At 41.2% G+C, this 23,112-nt stretch overlaps 1 protein-coding gene and 1 non-coding gene across 2 annotated transcripts in view; both read right to left on the minus strand.

Annotated features, from left to right (window-relative positions):
• The window catches only part of DERA (deoxyribose-phosphate aldolase), an 82,475-nt gene that overhangs the window by 50,905 nt on the left and 8,458 nt on the right, over positions 1 to 23,112 (minus strand). The window contains exon 2 of the mRNA XM_072954410.1: positions 522 to 619. Coding sequence (XP_072810511.1) covers positions 522 to 619 — 98 coding nt within the window. The remainder of the gene's footprint in view (positions 1 to 521; positions 620 to 23,112) is intronic.
• LOC116276976 (U6 spliceosomal RNA) lies at positions 10,997 to 11,103 on the minus strand. Its single transcript, XR_004186478.1, has one exon. It is a non-coding gene; the product is annotated as a U6 spliceosomal RNA (small nuclear RNA).

Below are 23,112 nucleotides of genomic sequence, written 5' to 3' on the forward strand. Positions count from 1 at the left end.
ACAGCACATCTTTGGTTGGTGTACACTGAAGAACACGCTGACCACAAGCCCTCCACTAAACACCATTTTTCAAATTTTGAAAAATGATTTAGGGAAATTAATAGCATGGTAAACATGATGGTCAAAGAAGGTCCACTCTTACACCTAAGGGCCTCAACAGTGGACATACCAGGTTGATAGCTTATGGTTTTAATATTAAAACAGAAGCCAACCAAAGGTATGTCTAAGAAACCGAATAAATATGTTGAGAAAATACGCTATTTGATTCACTCATGAATAAAGATGCCTCAAATTCATTTGCGGCTTTGCCACTCAAGAGTGATAAGATTTTTAACTTGTTTGGATTAACGCATTATCTCTCTCCAACCCACCACCACTGTATATGAATTATTAAGATAATTCATAGGCAGCCACAATCTTTTAAGTTTAGATGCATCTCGAGCGAAATTCCATCTCGCGGCCTTGAGGGAAGAGACCGGGGCCGTGAACTCCGGGGAGAGATTCTCTGGAAGAGCTCTTACTTGCCACTCCTTCTTCACGGGTCTGCGGGCCCGGATTTGTTCCGCACGTCTCAGAACTGCCGGCTGATTCACTTGTATTTTGGAGATCCAGCTGAGGTCTAGAGGCGAAAAGAAGAGCACTGTAAACCTCGAAAGCTTTATTAAACGTATTCGCCGGCTTTTTACATGGTCCTTGAAAGGACAGATTTATCCCTTGGTATCAAAGCTCCTTGATAAGAAAAAGAAAAGCTTATGCTTCATTTCCGCTCATCTACAAATAAATAACCTCACTGAAGGAAGCCCAGCCTTGAAAAGGCCCGCCTCATGTTAAAACCAAGCACATCCGGGACTAGAGGAACTTGTACTGATTCATTGCACAGGGATGTCTAACAACGGAGGAGAACGTTGTGCTCCACATGCCACATGCCTCACTTCTCACCGCAGAGGTGCATCTGTGAGTGTCCGGTCCAGGAGAACAAAGGGTTAATAAATACGTCCGTGAATTCACGTTGGGGCTTAAAGGACTCCTTGATCACTACCCCCTTGCTGGTAAGATTAGTATCTACCAGATGCTGATATGACGCAGCCCATTCTTTCCTCAAAGGAGAACTTTTCAAAGTATATTAGAAATTACTGCATTGATGTAACCAAAGCGAGAAACGGGAAAAGAAAAAACAAGCCGTTCAAGAATTCCGGGGAGACGTCTCTGTTGCTTCTGTTTCCAAATGCTCTCTCCTTCCTGCATCCCACCCTCCATTTCCTTCTGGTTGACTGTAATCTCTAATTTAAACTCAGCCTAAACGTTAGCTTTTGTTAAAACAAAAAACAAAAAACAAAAAAACACTGCCAGCTCCCTAGACAGAACTGACACTTGGATCCACCTCTGCTGCAGAACTTGGATTTAGTCCACCAAGGAGTCGTAAAATTGTCTCTTGTACTTACTACAAGGTGAGTCATGAGCTTACTCACCTTGGAGTGTCTAACAGCAAACAAAGTGGCGCACGTGTGTTTCAACTTCACCCACAGACACTATAACACAGGAGCCTTCTCACCGTAAACTGGACACACATCCATTTACCTTCTATGAGTAAACTCCTGTCTATGCCCCTCTAGCAACCTTATGTTCTTGATGAATCATCTCAGAAGAGTCTTAAGGCTGCTGTGGGAAAGGGGATTCATTAGGACGGATGTCATCACAACACAATTCTTGATGATGTGATGGAGAAAACTGCTGAAGGCTTGCTGTACTGTGTAACCACACACATAATAATAACAAAGTATCTGCATTCACTTCAGAGATAAGACCACCAAGAACACCAGTTTCTACAAAAGCCATTTTCTCTCTCTCTCATTACCATCTGATTCTTCTTACCAAGTGTAGAAATTCCAAATTAGAGTCTGAGCAATAAATACTAATATTCTTATTTAAATATCACTGAAGAAGGAGCCAAGTTTGCATGCTTTTTTTTCCTTCCTAATTAAATTATTCTGTTAGTCACAATCTTGTAACAAAACAGATTTTTAACATTTCAATCCATCTGCTCTTCAAAGACACTGTATGTTTCCCTGCTTGTCTGCTGAGCCCATCTCACAGAGAAAATGGGAGTCTAAGGTCAGGCACATGAAATGGGCCCCTACTTCCCCACCCGAAGACTGATGTGGGTCCAGGTAGAGCCCAAGGGAGGAGACCAGACAGACACGCCAGTCTGACCCCCATTTATCTAACACCCATAGCAACCCCTCTCTACCCAAAGGCCAGGAGGCTTTTTTTTTTTTTAACTACTAACAATGGTAATTAGGTTCATGGTACAGGTTGTTTCAGGCAGACAGTAAAAATAGATGAAGTAAGGAGTTGTGTGAAATACAAGGCTCACCACCAAGCCACTGTTGACAGAGGCCCAAAGAGGGAAGCCTGTGACGGGAGGGCACGGCTTTGAGGGGCCATCGTTAATAGTCACATGACACTTCTTGACCGCTCCAGTCCACCCCTCCCCACCACTGGAGGCACCGCTGCAGGAGATGGTCTCAGGCCACCCCCGGACCCTTCTGCATCTGGCTGCATCCTCCACCACGTGCCATCTCATCCCTCTGCCCCTCCACCTGTGGCACAGTCTTCCTGACCCCCAGGAGCTCACCGACACCCCTCATCATGTTCTGTCTCTGGACCCGTGCATGCTGTTCCTTCTGCCGAGGACACCCTGCCTTATCTTGCCAGTTCAAATGCCACCTTCTCTGTGCACCTCTCTGAACCACCTGGGTTGAGCTATTCAAGCTACTTTCCAGTCTACCTTCAGTGCATTCTGAATGGCACTAATTTGTCTCAATGTTTACCTTCCCAACAGATTTTTAAAACTTCAAGCAAAGCGCCTGACACATGGGTGGCATTCAATAAACAAACTGGAATGGTTCCCAGAGACAAGAAATGACCCCTTTCTGGGCAATGTTCTTCTAAATTGCTTCTTTTTATTTTTAATTTTTTAGTGTTTGCTTTTTTCCCCTGAGCTTTACTGAGGAGTAATTGACAAATAAAAATTGTATATATTTAAGGTATATGATGTTTTGATAAATGTGTGCACTGTGAAATCACCACCACAGTCAAGCTAATTAACATTATCTACCATTTTATACATTTACCATTTTCTTTTTTGTTTTCATTTTGTTTTGTGTGTGTGTGTGTGTGTGTACTGAAAACATTTAAAATCTACTCTCTGAGCAAATTTCAGGTATACAACAGAGCACTGTTAACTACAGTCACACTGCTGTGCAAAACATCTCCAGGACCTCCCCATCCTGAATAACAAAATTTTATACTCCAATTGCTACTGATTAAAGGACTTTTGGATCTCTACAAGAAAAGTTGGGACTGAAACATGAATGGAATACCAGAGGACATTCCTCTTAAAAACTAGTTTTTAGTACAATTCCCCACCAAAGGTCAGAACCCACAAGGTCGGCTCTCACACATCCCAGACACCACCTGCCAGAGGTCCCTACAAATCATCTCCTGGAGAATGTAACAGGGTTATTTCTCTCACAATATCAGCCTCCACCGCTAAAAATATCCTTAGCGGTCATAAAATTATCCAGCCCCATAGTTAATCCAGCCACAGAATTTGCCTCTGTGACCTCCCATGGTAATGAATTATATAAGTGACTATCTCATTTTATTAGCACTTAATTTGCTACTCTTTAATTTCATCAAATAACCCTTGTTCTGATATTATGGGGTCTGGGGAAAAGAAAGGACTGATTGGCCTTTGTTATGCCCTTCATAATTTTTAATATTTCATTCGAGTACCCTTTAGCGTGTCCCTTCCAGGAGAAGTGATTCTAAGGCACACAATCTCATCAGGACCATAGAAGATTCTCTTATGTACAAGTGCCTTTGGGGAGAGCAGGCATGAAGCCGTAACTGGAAGGTGATAATACTCTTTTCTGAAAACTCTCCCGTGAAGAAAATCCCACTGTTCCTCCTCGTATGTCATTTTAGTGGCTTTCAAGCCCTTCCGTCAGTTACAAATCTGTTCTCAAATACTCTTCTCACAATTGATAAATTTTTTTTTCTTGTTTAAGTCTCAGTAGAGACAGAGATCATCTTCCCTGCAAATCCACTCTGGAGCCTTTCCATCACTTCCATTTGTGTTTACAGATGTCCCTGTACATCTTCACAACATCCCGAAAACATGTAACACCCAACAACAACTTGATTAGACGACGTTTATTTTTTATTTTGATTTTACCTTTGTTCCTAATGGAGGGAAATACATGGTACTTCATTAGAGGCTTTCCCAAATTGGGAAACGTTCAAGATAGATTCCATTTTCCCTGTTTCCTCTCTTCATCCTGTCTGTTTTTATATCTGATTCTACCACTGAGATCTGTGCCTCAGTGTTGTCTCTAAACAGGTGTTTCATGATACATACTTGTGGATCTTCCATCCCAGGGTCTGTTTCTCAGTACATCCTCCTCTTGTAGGCACCAGCTTGTCTATTATTTCTGTGCTGTTTATTTTCAGTTCTGATTTGCCACTTCGCAGGAACCAGTTGCAAGTGTCTAGCACAGAAATAGTTGCTCAATAAAGCCCCCCTGCATCACAGAAAATTTATTTTTTTTTACCACAGACACTGAAACTAGTGACGTATCAACTTGATGGTGTTTAGTCTTCCAACCCTGGAAAAGGTCAGCTTTGCTTAAAAAAATGACACTGAGGCACAGAGCTGGGTTAATAAAGTATCATTAAAATTACCTTTACTTGTTCCTGTACACTTTTTATACTGTGCATACTAGGAGATTTCGAGTAAGAGTAGGTAGACCAGTAAGACGGCTACTACTGCTGCAGCCCAGGTGTCAGCAAACACAATGCTGCCCTGGGGCATTTCACCACACTGAAACTTTCATGACCGACCCTTGGCCACAGAGCTCTTCCGCAAGGCCGGCCTAACACCACTGCACGGTGCCAGCCAGAAATGATGACATCAGAATGCCACTGTTACTGCTCCCTAGAAAAGATCACCAGAACCCTAGCACCATGGGCCACCAGGCAGAACCTACTACCTGAATCCTCCATGACACCAACATCATACCTGGGCAGGAAGGGCCCACACTTTAGAGAGTCTGTTCTGGCCCACCCACAGCAGTGCCCTTCCCCACAGGTAAGGAATCTGGGGGGCCAAGAGCACAGACTTCCTTTAAGATCACATTCCCCCTGTGGTCCATGCTCAAGGTGCACAAGACCCCAGAATTTCCAGGCCAAATGGCGCTAAGCCTACTTACAGAGTCTATGGGGGTCTCCATCCCAAAGTCAACAGCTTAAACTTAAGCTATGAGACAGAGAAAGGACTTTCTTCCCGGAAAGCTTATAAATGCAAGTCTGACTATGAACTACATTTATTCATTCACTCAACTAACATAAAACGGATACCACCATGATGCCAGCACTGCTGAAGACTATGTAGATTTAGTAGTGAATGAAAAAACAAATCCTTACTCTCACAGAGCTTTTTCTAATGTGAAGAGACAGAAAACATATAAATGCATATTGGTCCTCACCATGGTAACGACATCATCCTGGTTCGGCCAATACATCCATGCCCAGTGTACACCCCCTGTCCCATCTGGCTTAGTATTTGTCTTGTATATGTCATTTATTTTTTTAAACAAACTTAAAACAAATCAGGATGGGTTGGGCAGATTCCAGCTTCTACCATGGTCTCTGGTAATAGTGTGTGAGAGGCAAGTGCAGTGAACAGAGATTTTGCTTGGATAGGTGGTTCACTTGTAGGAGCCAAAACTTGGTCTCTTCTCCACCCTCCCAGACATAAAACTAACACTACCAGCATGGAGGACATACACTGATAAGAGAGATGTAGCAGCAGTATTTGCGGCTAGCGACAGCCAACTCCCTCCAGTCTTAGGTGGTGGCAGGAGAAATATACATGCTCTTGTGCCTGTGAACACACCAGCTGGTTGTGCTCCGACCTGAGCCCAAGCCTGCAAGAGACCCAGACGCAGCATGTCAGCCAGCAGTCAGCATGGCCTGAGAAGTGTGAGGACCTGCAGGTCAGCCGACCATGGAACATGTGTGAGGCGTCTCTAGATTCCTGGAGGACCGCCAACTGAAAGCAGTGTTTGCATCATTTTTATATTCCATAAATCTAAAACCATGTCTTGGGGGTTAGGCTTTCTGATTTTGCAAAAAATAAAAATCTACCAGCAACGAGCTCAAAAAAGTACATTTAATGTAAAATTAAATACTGAATTTCCATTTCTCGGAAAAGTTGACGATCTATAATTTGCACAAAATGCTTTTTTTCAACGTTTGTCACATGCCAAGATATCTCTACAGAGATATCACTGACTCTAAAACCCAAATCTGCTAGCCAGCATTCATATCTGCATCAGAAATTAGCAGTTATGCTGAGAAGCCTATGCTTAAAGATGGCAATTAAACACAGCCTCAGAAGATAGTCACATAGAACTCTGAAGCACGCCTTGTCACTTAGATAAAATAAATTTTCTGAACAGCGCATGTTTTTACATCCAAAATTCCTACTGTATGTAAGTGTATGTATATGAAGTAAAGTAGTAGTTATTAGTTTGTTGGCTCCAGAAGAAATTTACAAACAACTAGAAATTATCACTTTGTATCAGTCATGGGTTCTTCAAAGAGAAAAGTCAGTTAAGTTAATTCAAATATTGGCTCATTTTTCAAATCTAATTTATTAAATCAAAGAAAAAAGTTTTGAGGTCTATTTTGTTGAAGGCAGAACACCTGACGTTACTGTGACCGCAACTGTGAATTCAGTTAAAGAGGTGAGCACTGAACACATAATTATCTGATTCTGCAGAGATGACACAGATGCAAATTTTGTTGGAGTGTAGCATCACAATAAAAACAATGTTCTTATAAAGAAACCTAGGGAGCAGAAATATACCTGGATCTGGCTGTGACAGACACATAATTTATAATTTCATCCAAATAAGCTACCATATTCTAACAATCAAAGGCTGAGCTATCGCTGTCAAATTTTAAATATTTTATACATACACAGAATAAGTGAACTACCCAATCTCTGTGAGAAAGCTGATGTTTAAAAATAAACACTTCTTCCTGGTAGTGCGCACTCTCTCTTTGCTGGTTATCATCAGCTGAATGTTAGAAACATTTGACTCTTTGAAGAGTAAGAACCATTTTGTCAATCACGCTAAGCTGATACACAGCAACCAGGCTTGAACTTTTTTATTAGAAAGATCTTTAAATGTTGGCTTTATTTTTTTTTCAAAATCAGTTGAAAATCTTTTTTTTTAAACCTATTAAGTAAATAAAAACCCAAAGCCTGCGGCATTTTGAAACTCAGTAAACTACCATTACTGTTCACAGTGGTTTGTAAATGTTGCAAACAAGAAGTTGCTGAAGTTTATCCCTCTACAAAAGAGAGGATTTGAACAAATTAAATAAGGAGATTCCAACTAGTGTACAAACTTAATTTTAAAATTCTAAAATTGTACTTTGGAGTATCTCAAGTTATCTGTCTTGATTATTATCTACTGCTGTGTAACAAACCACCCCAAAATGTCATGCCTAGAAACACCAACCCTTTTACTCTTTCTCCTGGTTCTGCCGGCTGACTGGGGCTGGGCTGAGTGGCTCTGCTCACTTGAGATGTTGTGTGTCCGCAGCCAGATGGCGCCGGGGGCTGGAACCGGTGAGGTGGCTTCACTCACGTGGTGGGTGCCTTAGGCGGAGCGGCAGGAGACTGGGCTCTGCTGGGACACGAGGCGTCCTTCTCTCTCTCTCTGTGTAGGCCCAGAACATCCCCCTCTCCACGTGCCTTCTCCAGCAGGGTAGCTGAACTCCTGAAAGCAGCTCCGGGCTCCCCAAGCCATAAAAGCAGCTATCACCACCTCTGCCATGTTCTGTTGGTTAACATGAGTCTCAGGGAGGACCTGATTCCATGCAGCAGAGGACATCAAGACACCCAACCCGAGACCTGGTCCATCCTGGAGACTGGCTACCACAAGCTCCTATTTTAAACTGCATACACTTACATTTCATCCTGGAAAGAAATTAAAGGCTCTACACCCAATTCCAATGTGGGAAAAGGGTTTCCTACACCACCAAGCAATGCTCCAGACACCAGCTGGGTGTCCCACAATTCAACTCGATTCTGACACTATCTACCCAGGGATGATACTATCAGATTCCCCAGGTTAACGGCTCAGTCCCACAGACGGCCCAACCCCCTGCCGCACCCTCCTTTAGACCCTGGTTACAAGGCCACGTTATCACGTGTGCTCTAACCTACCACTGGAGGGTCCAACGACCCACTCCTTGGATTCGATTAATTTGCTAGAGCAGTTCACAGGACTCAGAAACATTTTACTTACTAGGCTATCAGTTTACTGTGAAAGGCTAGAACTCAGAAACAGTCAGATGAAGGGGACGCAAAGGGAAATATATGGGGAAAAGGCGAGGAGCTTCCGTGTCCTATCCAAGCGAGCCCCTCCCTGAGTCTCCATGTGATCACCAACAGGGAAGCTCTCCAAACCCCAGTCTTTTCGCTTTTTATGGAGGCCTCAAAACAAAGGCATGATTGATTTAATCACTGGCCATAGGCGATTAAACTCAACCTCTGGACCCTCTCCCTAACCCAGAGGTTGACTGAGAGGTGGGAGTGAAAGTTCCAACCCGCTAATCATGTGGTTGGTTCTCCAGGCAACCAGTCGCCATCCTTAGGTGAGGTCCAAAAGTCACCTCATTAACATAACAATACACCCTTACAGCTCTCATCGCTTAGGAAATCCAAAGGGTTTCAGGAGCTCTATGCCTAGAAGAGTGGATGAACACCAAGCATATATTTCTTATTATAAATCACAGTATCACAGAAATGAAACTGAGAAGGCCTGTGACTTTTTTACAGTATATAAATCTAGCAGAACATTCAAAAGAATAAAAACTGAAACATCTTATTTGACAAGTTCTGTCTTATAAAAATATATATTATTTTGCCTCAGAATGGAGCAAAATGCATTAACTATGAAGCTATTTGTGCCAAATATTTACACATTTCAATATTAAAAAATATGAAAATTGAGAATACTCTCCACTACAGAATGTGTTCTAAGTTTACCAAGTACCTTCAGCACCTATAAATACTTTCTCAATTAAAAATATGTTCCACAAAGAAAAATCAGTTGAAGGTGTCAAGAATTAAAAATTTAAGAAACGTAAAATGCAACATAAAAAACAACTGCTGAACATTTTAGTACTTTAAGAAATTGAAAAAATTATTCTTCAAATACCTCCGATGACATATCAGAGATTGATACAGCTAACAAACTAAAGCTAAGTAATAATTCAACTTACATTGTTTTACAGTGCTGAAATAATATGAATACATTTTTTATTTTGATGCACTTGAATATATCTTTCAGAGTGAATTTTTTTTACAAGTTTTTGAACAGTTACTATCTCTTGAATAGAAGGCTCACAAAAAAATTAAAACAATTTGCCAATCATTCAACCTTTTTCAATTATACCATTTTAAGGTTTTTTTAGTGCCCCTTTTCACTGTCGGAAGTATTTCATTTGAATGCTAGGTCATCCTTATCAAAAATCCAACTCAAGCCTTGTTTTGTGCCTCAAGATATGATATGAAATATACAGCATCACTTGTGCAGCTCTCTTACCAGAAATGTTCATCTGAGTCTCATCAAGGTTCAGATATTTGATGGTTAGTTTTATGTGTCAACTTGACTGGGTCACGAGGTGCCTCGATCTGGTTAAACATTACCTCCGAGTGTCTCTTGCGAGGGTGTTTATAGTCGGCATTAACGCTTGAATTGGTAGACCCAGTAAAACATCTATCCCTCCCCAAGGTGGACGGGCCTCATCCAATCTGCTGAAGCCCTGAAAAGAATACAAGGCTGAGACGGAAAGAATTCTCCTTCTGTCTGACCGTCTTTGAGCTGGAACGCCGCTCTTCCCCTGGCTTCACACTTAGACTTGGAACTACATCACACGCTCTCCTGGGGTCTCCAGCTTGCCAACTACAGGTGTTGGACTTCTCAGTCTCCAAACTCACGTGAGCCAATCCTTATATGAAATCTCCACCCCGCTATGCTCTCTCCCTCTAACTTGCCAAACATGGGGGGAATACATTTTGGAAGTGGAACTCCAGCCCCAGTCAAACCTTCAGGTGACTGCAGCCTGGACTGACAACTTGACTGCAACCTCTTGAGAAACCCCCAATCCAGAACCACACAGCTAAACCACTCCCAAATTTCTGACCCACAGCAACTGTGAGATTTAACATGTGTTTTGTTGATATTTTAGGTTATTAAGTTTTGCAGTAATTTACTTTGTAGCAATAAACCACATACAGAAACCAATATGAAAAGCTTGTGATAGCAAACTGCTACCCAAGTATAAAATGGTAGACTAAGAGTTATTTTTTTTTCCTTCCCAAACCCTAAAATGTAAATATTTAACACTTCACTAATACAAATGTGTACACCAAATTACACTGAAACTCACTTATGGAGGTATATAAAAACTAAACTATACATTTAAGAATGGAACACTTTACTGTGTGTGTGTGTGTGTGTGTGTATATATAAAATGCCAATATATATCATATATATATATATATATAAAATGCCTTGCTAAGTCTGTATGTTTGTGCTCCCACCCCCGCCTCAATTCGTATGTATGTTGAAATTTAATCCCCAAAATAATGGTATTTGGAGGTGGGGCCCTCAGGAAGTGACCAGGTCATGAGGATGGAGCCCTCACGGGTGGGATTAGTGCCCTTATAAAAGAGACTCCAGAAAGATCCCCGTCCCCTTTGCTCTGTGAAGTGTCAGTGAAAAGACAGCCATCAATGAAGAGGCTGGTCCTTATCAAACATCAAATCTGTTGGCACCTTGATCATGGACTTCCCAGCTTCCAGAACTGTGAGAAACAAATTTCTGGGTTTTATCTATTTTGTTTGTTTGTTTTCACAGAATGCTCCACAGATTTGCATGTCATCCTTTTACAGCAGCCGTGCTAATCTTCTCCATATTGTTCCAATTTTAGTATATGTGCTGTTGAAGCAAGCACTGAATTTCTGTTTTTTTATAAGCTACATATTCTACGGTATTTCTGTTAGAGCAGCCTGAACAGACCAAGACATACCTCAACTAAACTCCTTTCTAAAAATTACAGTGAAACTATAGGTTAAAATTGCAACAGGCACCCATGTTTTTAAATTCACCTCCATTCATTTACAAACCTAACAAATGTTTCACTTTTCAAAATATCTTTAACTTCATGTCTGTCAATTGCTTTTCTTTTTGGGAGGAGGAGAGGCAATTAGGTTTATTTATTTATTTACTTAATTTATTTTAACGGCAGTACTTGGGACTGAACCCAGGACTTTGTGCACACTAAGCATGCACTCTACCACCACTGAGCTATACTTCCCCCTCCCACCCCCATCAACTGCTGTTCTAAGCTCTCCTCCAAAGAGTTCTGTTAGCACTGAAAATATCATTTGCCATAATAAAACTGTCAACCAATGACTGACCTCTCTGGGGAACAAACAACAGCTTTTCCCTTGTACTCTTTTCGGCTATTGTTTAAATACGCTTAAATCTATGAAAAAAAGCAATACTTTTTACTCTGTTGGCATTTTTCTTAAACTCTTAGGGGAAGCGTTATCAAAAGGTTTTTCAGAAACTAAGCATTTCTCCAGGTTCCCAGTATGAAGCATTTCGTGAACTAGTTCAAGGAACTCTCAACCTGCCAGACTGGGACCACACAGTTTTCCTCAGCAATCCACCTATCAAAGCTGTGTGAGGTATGTACTCTTGGCTTGAATCAAGAAATCAAAGAAAGAGGCAGTTTAAATATCCAAGAGTTTCCCACCCGTTTCATTTTTAATTTACTAGTGCTCCAAGTGAGTCTACTATAAAACTTTCACAGCACGGTGGTAACACAACCGAACCCATAGGCCATCTACTGAGGCCTTTACTGGACGGCCAAGAGTGGAGATTCATGGGAACATGAGGGGCTCGTGATACACAGCACTGCCCCTGAAAAAAGGAATTCTCAATTCTGGTTCTGTGATATGGGCGTCACTGGATTTGGAGTTGGAAAACCATGGACAACTGTTTATGGACACGGACTCTGTGCCAGACACCTGCCAACTATCTTACGATGTTTTATAGTACAGCTGGTGTGATGATGTGGTCTTCTCTGATTAACTTAACCGCCAGGTTAGAAAGCCATCGCTGACAAGGAGGAAAGAACCAGCCAGCTTGGTGTGACAGTCATCATTCAATGGATCTGAGCAGTAGCACCAAACAGAGGACATGACAGTGCAGAACAAGGCAGGAGACTGGGTTCTGGCTCCAACTCTGTGACTATGAGAAGACTAGGCCAGCCAGGAAAGGTTTCAACAAGACTACTGGCCCAGACAGATGAGCAGAAATTAACTACAAGTCAAGGAGATGAAAGACATTTCAAATATTGGGTATAATAAGAACAAAGCTCAATCTGGGAATGGTGACAGCCTGTTCACAGACCAATAACAATGGCTAAAAGTTGTGTTTGGGAGTAAAGATATGGTGGCATGGGTAAGGTGTTATCACAGAGAATCATGAAATTTAGACAGAGGACTCCAGACTGGAAAGACAGGAAAATGACTATTAATTTATATAAGACAGAATGGAAAGCGGGAAAAACCACAGCCAAGCTGCTCAAGAAACTAACTTCTTTTCTCATTCATAAGAAGCAACTCCTCACCCACTAAAGTTTTATCATCAGATTGCAGCAATTCAGTTCCATCTTCAGACTCTACTTCTAATTCTAGTTCTCTTGTGATTTCCACCACATCTGCAGTTACTTCCTCCACTCAGGAGGAAGTCTCAGACCCCTCAAAGGGGTCTTCAAACCCATGAGGGTTGGAATCATCTTCTTCCAAATTCCTGTGAATCTTGACATTTGGACCCTTTCCCATGAATCACAAAAGTAATTATTTTCCAGAAGGTTTTCAATTTACTCTGCCCAGATCCATCATAGGAATTACTATTCACTGCAGCCTTACACAATTTGGTTCTTAAATAATACTTGAAAGTCAGAATTACTCCTTAATCCATGGGCTATAGAATGGATGTATAAGTAGACATGAAAACAACACTAGTCTCACTGTACACCTCCATCAGAGCTCTTGGGTGACCAGGTGCACTGTCAGTGAGCAGTCATGTTTTGAAAGGAATCTTTTCTTCTAAGCAATAGGTCTCAACACTGGGCTTAAAATATTCAGTAAACCATGGAGACTGACAGGCTGTCATCCAGACTCTGTTGTTCTATTTATAGAGCACAGGCAGAGCACATTAAGCATAATTCAGAATAGCAAATGAGCACTGGCTTCAACCTAAAGTCACCAGCGGCATTAACTCCTAACAAGAGAGTCAGCCCATCCTTTGAAGCTTTGAAACCAGGAATTGACTTCTCCTCTCTAGTTATGAAAGTCCTAAATGGCATCTTCTTCCAACAGAAGGCTGTTTCATCTACATGGAAAATCTGCTGTTTAGTGCAGCACCTTCACTGATGATCTGAGCTAGATCTTCTGGACACCTTGCTGCAGCTTCTACACCAGCCCTTGCTAATTCACCTTGCACTTTTCTGTTACTGAGATGACTTCTTTCCTTAAACCTCATGACCCAACCACTGCTCGCTTCAAACCTTTCTTCTGCAGCTTCTGCACCTCTCTCAGCCTTCCCAGAACTGAAGAGAGGTAGGGCCTTGTTCTGGACTACACTTTCACTTAAAGGAATGTTGTAGCTGGCTGGATCTTCTATCCAGACCACTACAACCTGCTCCACGTCAGCAATAAGGCTGTTTCGCTTTCTTATCATCAGTGTATTCACTGGAGTAGCACTTTTACTTCCCTTCAAGAACTTTCCCTTTGCATTCACAACTTGGTTGCTTGGTGCAAGATGCCTAGCATGTGGCCTGTCTCTGCTTCCAACATGCTGTCCTCACTAAGCTTCATAATTTCCACCTTCTGATTTACAGTGAGAGACTCACAACTCTTCCTTTCACTTGAACACTTAGAGGCCATTACAGGGTTATTAATTTGGCCTGATTTCAATACTGCTGTATCTTAGGAAACAGGGATGTCTGACGAGAGGGTGAGAGGGGGGAATAGTCAGTTGGGGAGCAGTCAGAACACACCCAACATTTATCAATGAAGTTCACAGTCTTATATGGGTGCAGTTTGTGGTGCCCCCGAACAACTACAATAGTAACATCAAAGATCACTAATCAGAGATCACCACAATGAATTCAATACTAATGAAAAGGTTTGAAATATTGTGAGAATTACCAAAATGTGACACAGGGATAAGAAATCAGCAAATACTTTTGGAAAATGGCACCCATAGACTCGGCCAGTGCACAGTTGTCACAAACCTTCAATCCGTCAAAAGCGCAACTTCGGCAAAGTGCAATAAAATGAGGCATTCCTGTGTTTCACTTTCCCTCTATTTCAGAAATGTCATTAGAAAGTATACCATTCTACTCCTAAAGGTGCAGCTTATCTTTTCTTACAGACCGCCAGGAGTTACCCTCTGGACTTAACATATGGATTTATATTCTGAATGACATCTGCCATATCCCAGATGCTTTGCTTTGTAAGGAGAGGAGAGAAAAAAAAAATCTCAGAGGCAAGAAGACAAAAAGACCTTCAGTTTCTTTTATGCTCTACCAGGCCTATTTTCACCTTTATGAAAGAGACTCACTCTATTAGCCTAAATCAAGTTCTTCAGCCTGTCTACACCTGTTACTTTGCCAGGCAAAGCGAGCTAGGAATCTACATGGGTTTATATATGCTTTCCAGACAAATTAACATCTTAACAGACAAATTTCCCCATGTTACAAGACACTTCATTGCCAAGGCCTTGGTTTTACCACTACACATGCTCAGAAAGCTACACCATGAGACTTACTAAACCACATTTGGATTTCCAAATACTTAGCCTTTCAATTCAGTGTACTCTGGGAAAACTAATCAGGGTTTCTCCAAGCCCCTCAACGTGCCTCGTGTTCAGAAGGAATCATTAGACTTCAGAGAAATTCATCAAGAAGCTAGAAAACGTTGGCCCCCTGTTGGGTAAAGATCCATCTCTCAATCCGTTGAGAAGATTTCATCAATTATTCCAAGACCTAAGAGCTTCAGAGAAAACCTATTTAACTCTTTCCTCTCGATGACAGACTTGATGACAGACTCCCCTAAATTTAAATGTGAAAATGTCCCCAAATGCCCTGGGCAATTTTTTTTTAAGTTCATAGTATAAATCAATAGAAAACATGATTCATAAAGTTGCTACTCGTGCTGGCTTCTGTGCAAGTCACACAAGTTACTGTGAGTCTACAAGGATATTTACTTGCTAAAACCAACCTGCACATGACTAACCCCATCAAAATATCATAAACATAATTGAAAGGCTACAGCAGAGAACTAAAAATAGTAACAAAACCATTCCACTTAAATAAATAAGGATGTTAAGCCGCAAAAAAAAGGAAGAATAAATATGTTAATTGAACTTAACAGTTACATAAAACTTGTCCTGATTTTTCCTAAAAGTCGTTCCCCCATTACTACTGTCCAGTACTCAAAGTCCTTCTGCTCTCATACCATCCCACTTACCCATGAACTTAAGACAATATATGACCGCTCTCAGGAACATGCACTTTTATGTTTTATCCCTAAGGTAAGACACAGTAAATTATGAATTACATATTTGGGTGGGGGTGTTAACTTATTTCCTAATGTTTATGAGTTCATATTATTCCGGACACTTAAACCTTTTAGGCAAATGCTTTTTAAAAAATGACCTACTGAGAATCACTACAAATTTGCTATTAAAATTTGTACATTTGAATTTTGAAACCAATGTCTACTTTTCCCAAAAATATACTGCTGTTCTCAAGTAATAGTGTATGAGCACCTGTCTATGATGACTTACGTAAAAGAGCCACAGGATGGCACCAGTGAGACTTACCCAATGAACACTCTATAGTCTGGCTACTCATCAGTTATCAAAGATGCTGATCACCCACAAAAAAATTTAGAAAAATGAAAGAACTAGGAGGGATAAATTCCTGTGCAGGGGAAGCCCCTCAATGATAATTTTTAATACATTTCCATATGAAGGAAAGCGAATCACCATAAAGGTAGTATTGCATCCGTCTCTTATTTCAACCCCATTACACTCCAGCGTACACTGGGGCTACTGGCCCCTTTGACCTTCTCCCTCAGAACCCAGTGCGATATTCCAGTCAGCAGACACCCTTGTTCACGATCAGTTGCTCTTTGGCTTTAAGGTCAGAACTTTCTAACATTCCTCTTATATCTTGTGTACAGAGAAAGGTAAACAATCCTTACTGTAGCCAGGACACCCCAGGCACCATGCCAGCTGCTCTACACGTAACGCCTCATTTAACCTTCACTCTGTGACCTAGCTCTCATTCACCACAGTTTTTAAGTGCGGAAACGCCAAAATCATAGGTAGATGAATCAGGATTCGAATCCCAGGCAGTCTGACTTCAAAAAAGAGGCTCTATTTCACTAAGAGGGTAACCATCCCAATATATATATTTATTTGCAGGAAAGTTTAATCTGGGTAGTCTAGAACTACATAACCAAATTCACAAAATGGGACAAGATTTGATCCTTTGAAACCAAAGTGAACTAAGTTTTGAAAGAAAAATAAAAATTAAAAAAGAAACATTTACTCATGCAGCTACTGTGTGTATCATACATGCCTTATATCATCTTCTGACCACCCTTTGATTTACGGAAAATATCTTATGCTTTCCAGATCCTTGCACACCAGAGTCCCATGCTCTCCAGTATTGCCTTTAACTGTCTTTATTACATATATATTTTAATTGAAGTACAGTTGATTCACAATGTTGTGTTAGTTTCACGTGTGCAGCAAAGTGATTCAGTTATACATACAAATATATATATATATTCTCTTCTAGATTCTTTTCCATTATAGGTTTGTTTGTTTGTTTGCTTTTATTTTTTTATACAATCTTTTTCTGTACCTGTCAATCTATTTAGGATAGCCTGTAGAATTGGAATTGTTGGTTCAAGTATACATTTGATACATTTTACATTTGATATATTCCAGAAAACTGCCTACCAACAAAAGTTGACAATTTACAATCTGAGTAATAATGCCCATTTCCCTAATTCTTTGCCAACAGTGAATATCATGATCTTTTTAATCTTTGCCAAGCTATCCATTATAAGTTGTTATAAGATACTGAACATAGTGCTATACAGAAGGTACTTGTTATTTATCTGTTTTATATATAGTAGTATGTATCTGCTAATCTCAAATTCCTGATTTATACCTCTGCCCCTCTCCCTTTTCCCTTTGGTAACCATAGTTTGTTTCCTATGTCTGTGAGTCTAAATACATATATTTATTTAAATACACACAGAAAGAGCTTGGGATGGAGGTGGACCCCTTAAATAGAAGGCATCTAACATGGGCTCCAGCTGACACTGCCTCCCCCAGTAAACAAACCAACCCCCGCCACATTATGCAGCACAATGACTGCCAACATTGTCTGGGAATCTCTGTTCCAAATAGAATTTGCGTGGCAATCACCACCTGCTGGGTGCTGATTCCAAACACTGCTTCTCACAGCAGCACCTGATCTCCTTCTGCAACTTCTCCTCGGGAAGCAGTTCTTTTGTGGCACAGGCTTTTGACCAGAGGGCTGGTTTCCCCAGTGCTTTGAGATGCTTGGTGACAGGTCATCAAAAACTTTAAAGCACCATCACTCCTCCTTTAAACAAGAAGCTATCAGATGTGCCAGCTCAGAAGCCAGTCTGAGTTAGCCCTACAAGAGCATCCGCGCAGCCACGCTCATTGGGCAGCACGCCCCCTGGGGTGCACCCGGGAGCACAGGCCTCCCACCGCCGCCCTGCCGGACCTGAAGCCCTTTTGAGGAGTCACGTGACTGACTCAGCTCACTACAGGGGCTGGTCTTGTCCAGTTTTCACAGACAAGGCTATTCCCATCTGCAGAGGAGGATTTAACAGCTACAGATCTAGAAGGCTGAGAGGCCTTTATGAGGTCAGCCCTGCCAAATACAGAGTGGAGCGAAGTCAAAAGGGCAAGATTTCAGGAATAGCAAAGAAGGCTCCCTGCCACCCAATACTCCCTAAGGTTAAGTATTTCAAATTGCACAATTAAAGTTACCTTTCCTAGGAAAAAGCAGTTCTTTACACCATCCATTTCTCACATCGGTGGGAAGGGAGTTTTCTGTTCCTCCCCAAGACAGCTTTTAAAAGAGGGGAAAGGCACCCTCCAAGTAGACAGCTCAGCGGGGAAATGCTTGCAGCAAGAGGCAGGTGTCCCCAGAAGCAAAACTTCCCCTGCCTCATAAGGAGTATCCCTAACGCCAGCTGACCCTCAGTTACCCGGGGGCTAATGACCCAGACAGGTTGTTCTAGGCCACCGGCCTTTTCCTGGCTTCACCGCTTGCCCATGGCATGTCCGTCACATAGTCTTAGTTTACTCCCAGTTCTAGAAACCTCGATGCTCTTGTTTCTAGCCTAGTACATACTCAAAAGAGCAAACCAGCAGGTAGAAATCTCTGTAGAAGAGTAACAACCTGATCACAGGAGAGGAATCAAAATATTTGTTGAAAGTACACTCAGTGAACCAAAAAGGCAGGGCAGCCCAGCCACTTGATTGGACAAAAGTGTCTCTAAAAGCCTCAGGAGTCCATTTATACCTTTTATTACAAAAAGTTGGTATTTACTGAGTACTTAACAATCCTGAGTGCTTATAAGGGCTTACCTGCGTGGGATAAGATGGGGCAATTTTAATTTCCTTCTCTATATTTATACATTTTTAAAAAATTTCTATGATGATTCTATATGACCTTTATAATTAGGAAAAAAATCTTTTAAGGATACTTAATTTTAGGAAATTGTCCTACATGGCCTAAGTTTTAAACATTTTTTTTTCATGCTTGAAAGAGTAAAGGTTACACATTGATTCATTCTGCAAAGTTTGCAGATAGTATGCCTCTTATGCAGGAGTTATTGTCTTTGGTGTTAAGGAACAGGGAATCGATATCATGAAAAGGAAAGTTACAGAGAAAAAAAAATCAAAATAATTAACTGTTAAAAGACATCTACTAAACAAGAAGAATAAAGGAAGGTACCATGAAAGTGGAAGAATTTAAGCTTGACCTCCAAAGAGGAAGGGGAAGGGGGACAGAAATGGGCCAAATGACCCAGGACCCTCAGAGAGAGAGGGAGCAAGCTGTCTGGCTTGGCACACCAGGCACTGCACGTTCCTAGAGAAGACAGTTAATGCTTCTTCACTCGTTCATTGAACAAACACTAATAAAAACAATTACGTGCACCAGGAAACCTACTGCTCTAAGTGACATGTGGGACATACAGACCTAACAGACACAGATGCTACCCTCAAGCAGCTTGTTAAGAAAGCATCACTATGACAATGCAAACACAAGACAGAAACCAGCAGGTGCCACAAGAAAAGGCAGAGGACCTCGGGAGCTGAGTGGTGAACGGTCCAGAAGAAGAGATAAACCAAGCTTTTATGGAGGAGGTGAAATAACCAAAGCAGTATTTTAGGAAGATTACTGGCATAATGGCTACCATTTATTGGTCACTCATCAAGCTAAGGGTGATTTAACTGTATTTCTCATTGAATATTCATACTAAGTCTGCCATGAAGGCATTAGTTCCATTATATAGATGAGGAAACTAAAGCTCAGAGATTAAATTACTTGTCTAAGGTCACACAGCACACATCAGGGCTAAGACTCAAACAGGTCTCTATGCTTCCAAACACAAGTTATTTCTAGGATGCTGTAAATTCAATCTTTGCAGTGAAAAACATATTTATTTAATTCAACTATTTGACATACAATTTTAACAGAATTTAAAAGACATTTCCAGTCCTGTCAGAATTCCTAACTAGCTCAACTCATTCATCACTTCCTGACAGCACTATTTGATTGTCCCCACGAATTCAACCATTCCTTTCTGCTAATAACAGTGAATATATTGTTTTGACTAAGTCAGATTATATACTTTTTCATGAAACAGAAATGCTTCCTAAAGGAGCCAAATAATCAAGATCACAAATATGAGAAGATAAATGTAATCTGTTCTACTTGAACAAACAAGAAGGAAAAGTTTCACCAAATGTGGATTTTCCATGGGCACATGAGAAAAGACCACTGGTAGAGAAATCAGCGACGTATGAGGCCACTGTTATGACTTAGGTGTGTAGTAAAATGAGCAAAGCATAGGAATAGAAGAAAAAAGGAAGGGGTGAGCCTACAAGATATTTTTTTATGAAAGAAACATTAAGACTATAAATCAATACTCTGCCATCCAGAGGAATGATTACAAAATAAAAGGCTCTGCTTACACAAAAGACTTATGAAGTCAAGATGCACATCCAAGAAACATCTAGAGAGAGGAAAAACAGCATAGAACAATGTATTCAATCATGTTCAATCATCACAGACTTGGGGGAAATGTAAACTGATCACCAGAACTTGGAGCCTTGAAAGCCAGAGAGGACTATGATGACCAAAGAAGGAAGGAAAAGGTATGAATTCTAACCACAGGGGATATCACACAGACCCACAGTTCCACAGAATGGTAATTCTAGGTGATGACCAGAAGACTCAAAGAACCTCAGAACCAGAAAGATTCTCAGAGATCATGCATCTGTATTTTGTTTTGTTTTTTAAATAAACTTCACTTTTTAGAGAAGTTTGAGGTTCACAGCAAAGCTGGAAAATATAGTGACGTTCCACAGACCCCCTGCCCCACACATGCACAGCTTCCCTGTGATCAACATCCCCCCACCCCAACACACAGAGTGGTACATTTGTTACAACAGACAAACTACACTGTCATACGTCTGTTTCACAGATATGGGAAGTACAAGCCAGTGCACCAGAGTCCCCTTCCCAAGGTCACATGGCCAGGTGCTGTCAGAGCAAGGATCAAAATGCCTAGGTCCCCATCCTGTATCCTCTCCAGGTAAACCACAGTGCACTCGGTGAAACATACATGGGGAAGTACAGATCCCCTGACAGTCATTCCTCAAGATGCTTAATTTCACTTGGCCTGTAAAAGTACTGTTGGCACCAAAACGATCTAACTTTCTTTTGGAAGCAGAGAGAACTCTGCTTTTCTCTGAGGCATCTTCTGTATTATTAGCACCAATGACTACTGCCTGGAGTCTACCTGCTATCACTGCAACCCACAGCTTGTCTATATTATGTAATTACTAGTGTAATATTAGGACCAGTCAAACAGAAAATTCATTTGCAGACTGAACTGTGACTTTTTCTTCTTGGAGCCAGATCCAAGGAGGTATTTCCGCTGATAAAAACCCTTACTAGACCTTTGCCTCGCTCAAGAGATTTCCCACAATATTTTTACATGATTATCCAAAGGTTAGTAATAAACACAAAGTTGCTGGGTTCATCATTTGAAACAGGGCAACTGTATACCCTGAGGATGAGCAAAGTCTGTTTCCCTCAGCAGGAGTAAAGCTTTCCCAGTGACGTTTTAAAGTTTGAACAAAGAAGTTTCTCAAAGGCCGGGCCTCCCACCTTCCACTGCCCTCATCTCTTTTACAAAGACGCAGATCAGGCTGAGTACACAGTAGGTATACGTATGTGCTGGACAGAAGGGCTTCAGATTATAATAATGATTCCCTCCTGATGAGTCAAAAAAGGTTTTTAAAGGAAAATATGCTCTGTTTATAAAGATACAGGACTAAAATGTTTCTTGTTTCTCCTTCGGAAAATTTTCAGAAAGCATTTAAGTTTCTCCCAAATTACTGAAGAAAAAAAAAATCTCCCCCAAAACACCAAAATACACAGATCTGGAGCTACTTTCCCAAACACAAAGATAAAGAGGATTGTCCCCTTCCTCCCTGAGTCCACAATACAAAATCAAATTTCCTCCCTGAGTCCACAATACAAAATCAAATCTCCAAGGAAATACAAATAAGTTCTTTTTTTCCACCAGAAAATCAACTGAATTACTCTTTCTGGTAGACAATACTGAAACTTCAGGTCCTGGGAACTCCTTAGGGTCTGCCCCCTCCGGTCTCTGAAACCATGGAGAAGTTACTCCCATGTCAGTTTCCAAAACCATCATGTACAGCACAGTTTGACTACATTTTTCCATTAGCCATTGGCATTATTTGACTAAAACATGCTCCATTTCAGATACAATGCACTTTTCAGATATATGCGCCTACTCAGCTGCCTTACACTCCTGATTTCTTCAGTATGCCTCCGCAACATGCTTCAACATGTTTCTTCACGTATTTCAACCAGTAAATAATAGGCTGAATTCCCCCCAACTCTGCCTACAGAACCTTTGCAAACTAAATATTTAAAAATATGACATATAAAAATGTAACATATAAAGATATAAAATAAAGGTAAAAGTGACAGAGAAAGGATTTGTCAAAAAAAAAAAAAAACAACATAGCTGTCCCTCAGTATCCACGAGGTTGGTCCCAGGAGCCTCGAGGACGCCAAAATCTGCAGATGCTCAAATATCTCACAGAAAAATGGCATAGTACAGTCCACCCTCCGCGGACGCAGAACCTGCAGATACAGAGGACCAACTGTATACAGGAACCGAAGATTCTCTGAATCTCTAATTAATCTGGGTCCCTATACGGCTTACTGCAGGCATCTGGATCTGCAGGGTTCCTAAGAACCAACCACCTGGGAAGCTTGCGAAAATGCAGACTCCTGGGTTTATTCTCTAAGTGGGACAGTTAAAGCACCTGCAGTGCGGTGCTCAGGAATCTGCATTTTTAATAAGCATCTCAGGTGATTCTGATTTAGGGCCAGTGCCCAGCCAAGCTCCTAGGAAGCCGATAGCAGGGGAGGCAATGCAATGTACTGGAACAAATCAGTAGAGAGAGAGAGACAGCCTGGTCAGTGCTACCTCCAATCAGCTGTGTGACTGCAGGTTTACCTCCCCAAGGTCCCTGCTCACTCCCCTGTAAC

This window comes from Vicugna pacos, chromosome 34 (assembly GCF_048564905.1).
Source record: "Vicugna pacos chromosome 34, VicPac4, whole genome shotgun sequence".
NCBI lineage: Eukaryota > Metazoa > Chordata > Mammalia > Artiodactyla > Camelidae > Vicugna > Vicugna pacos.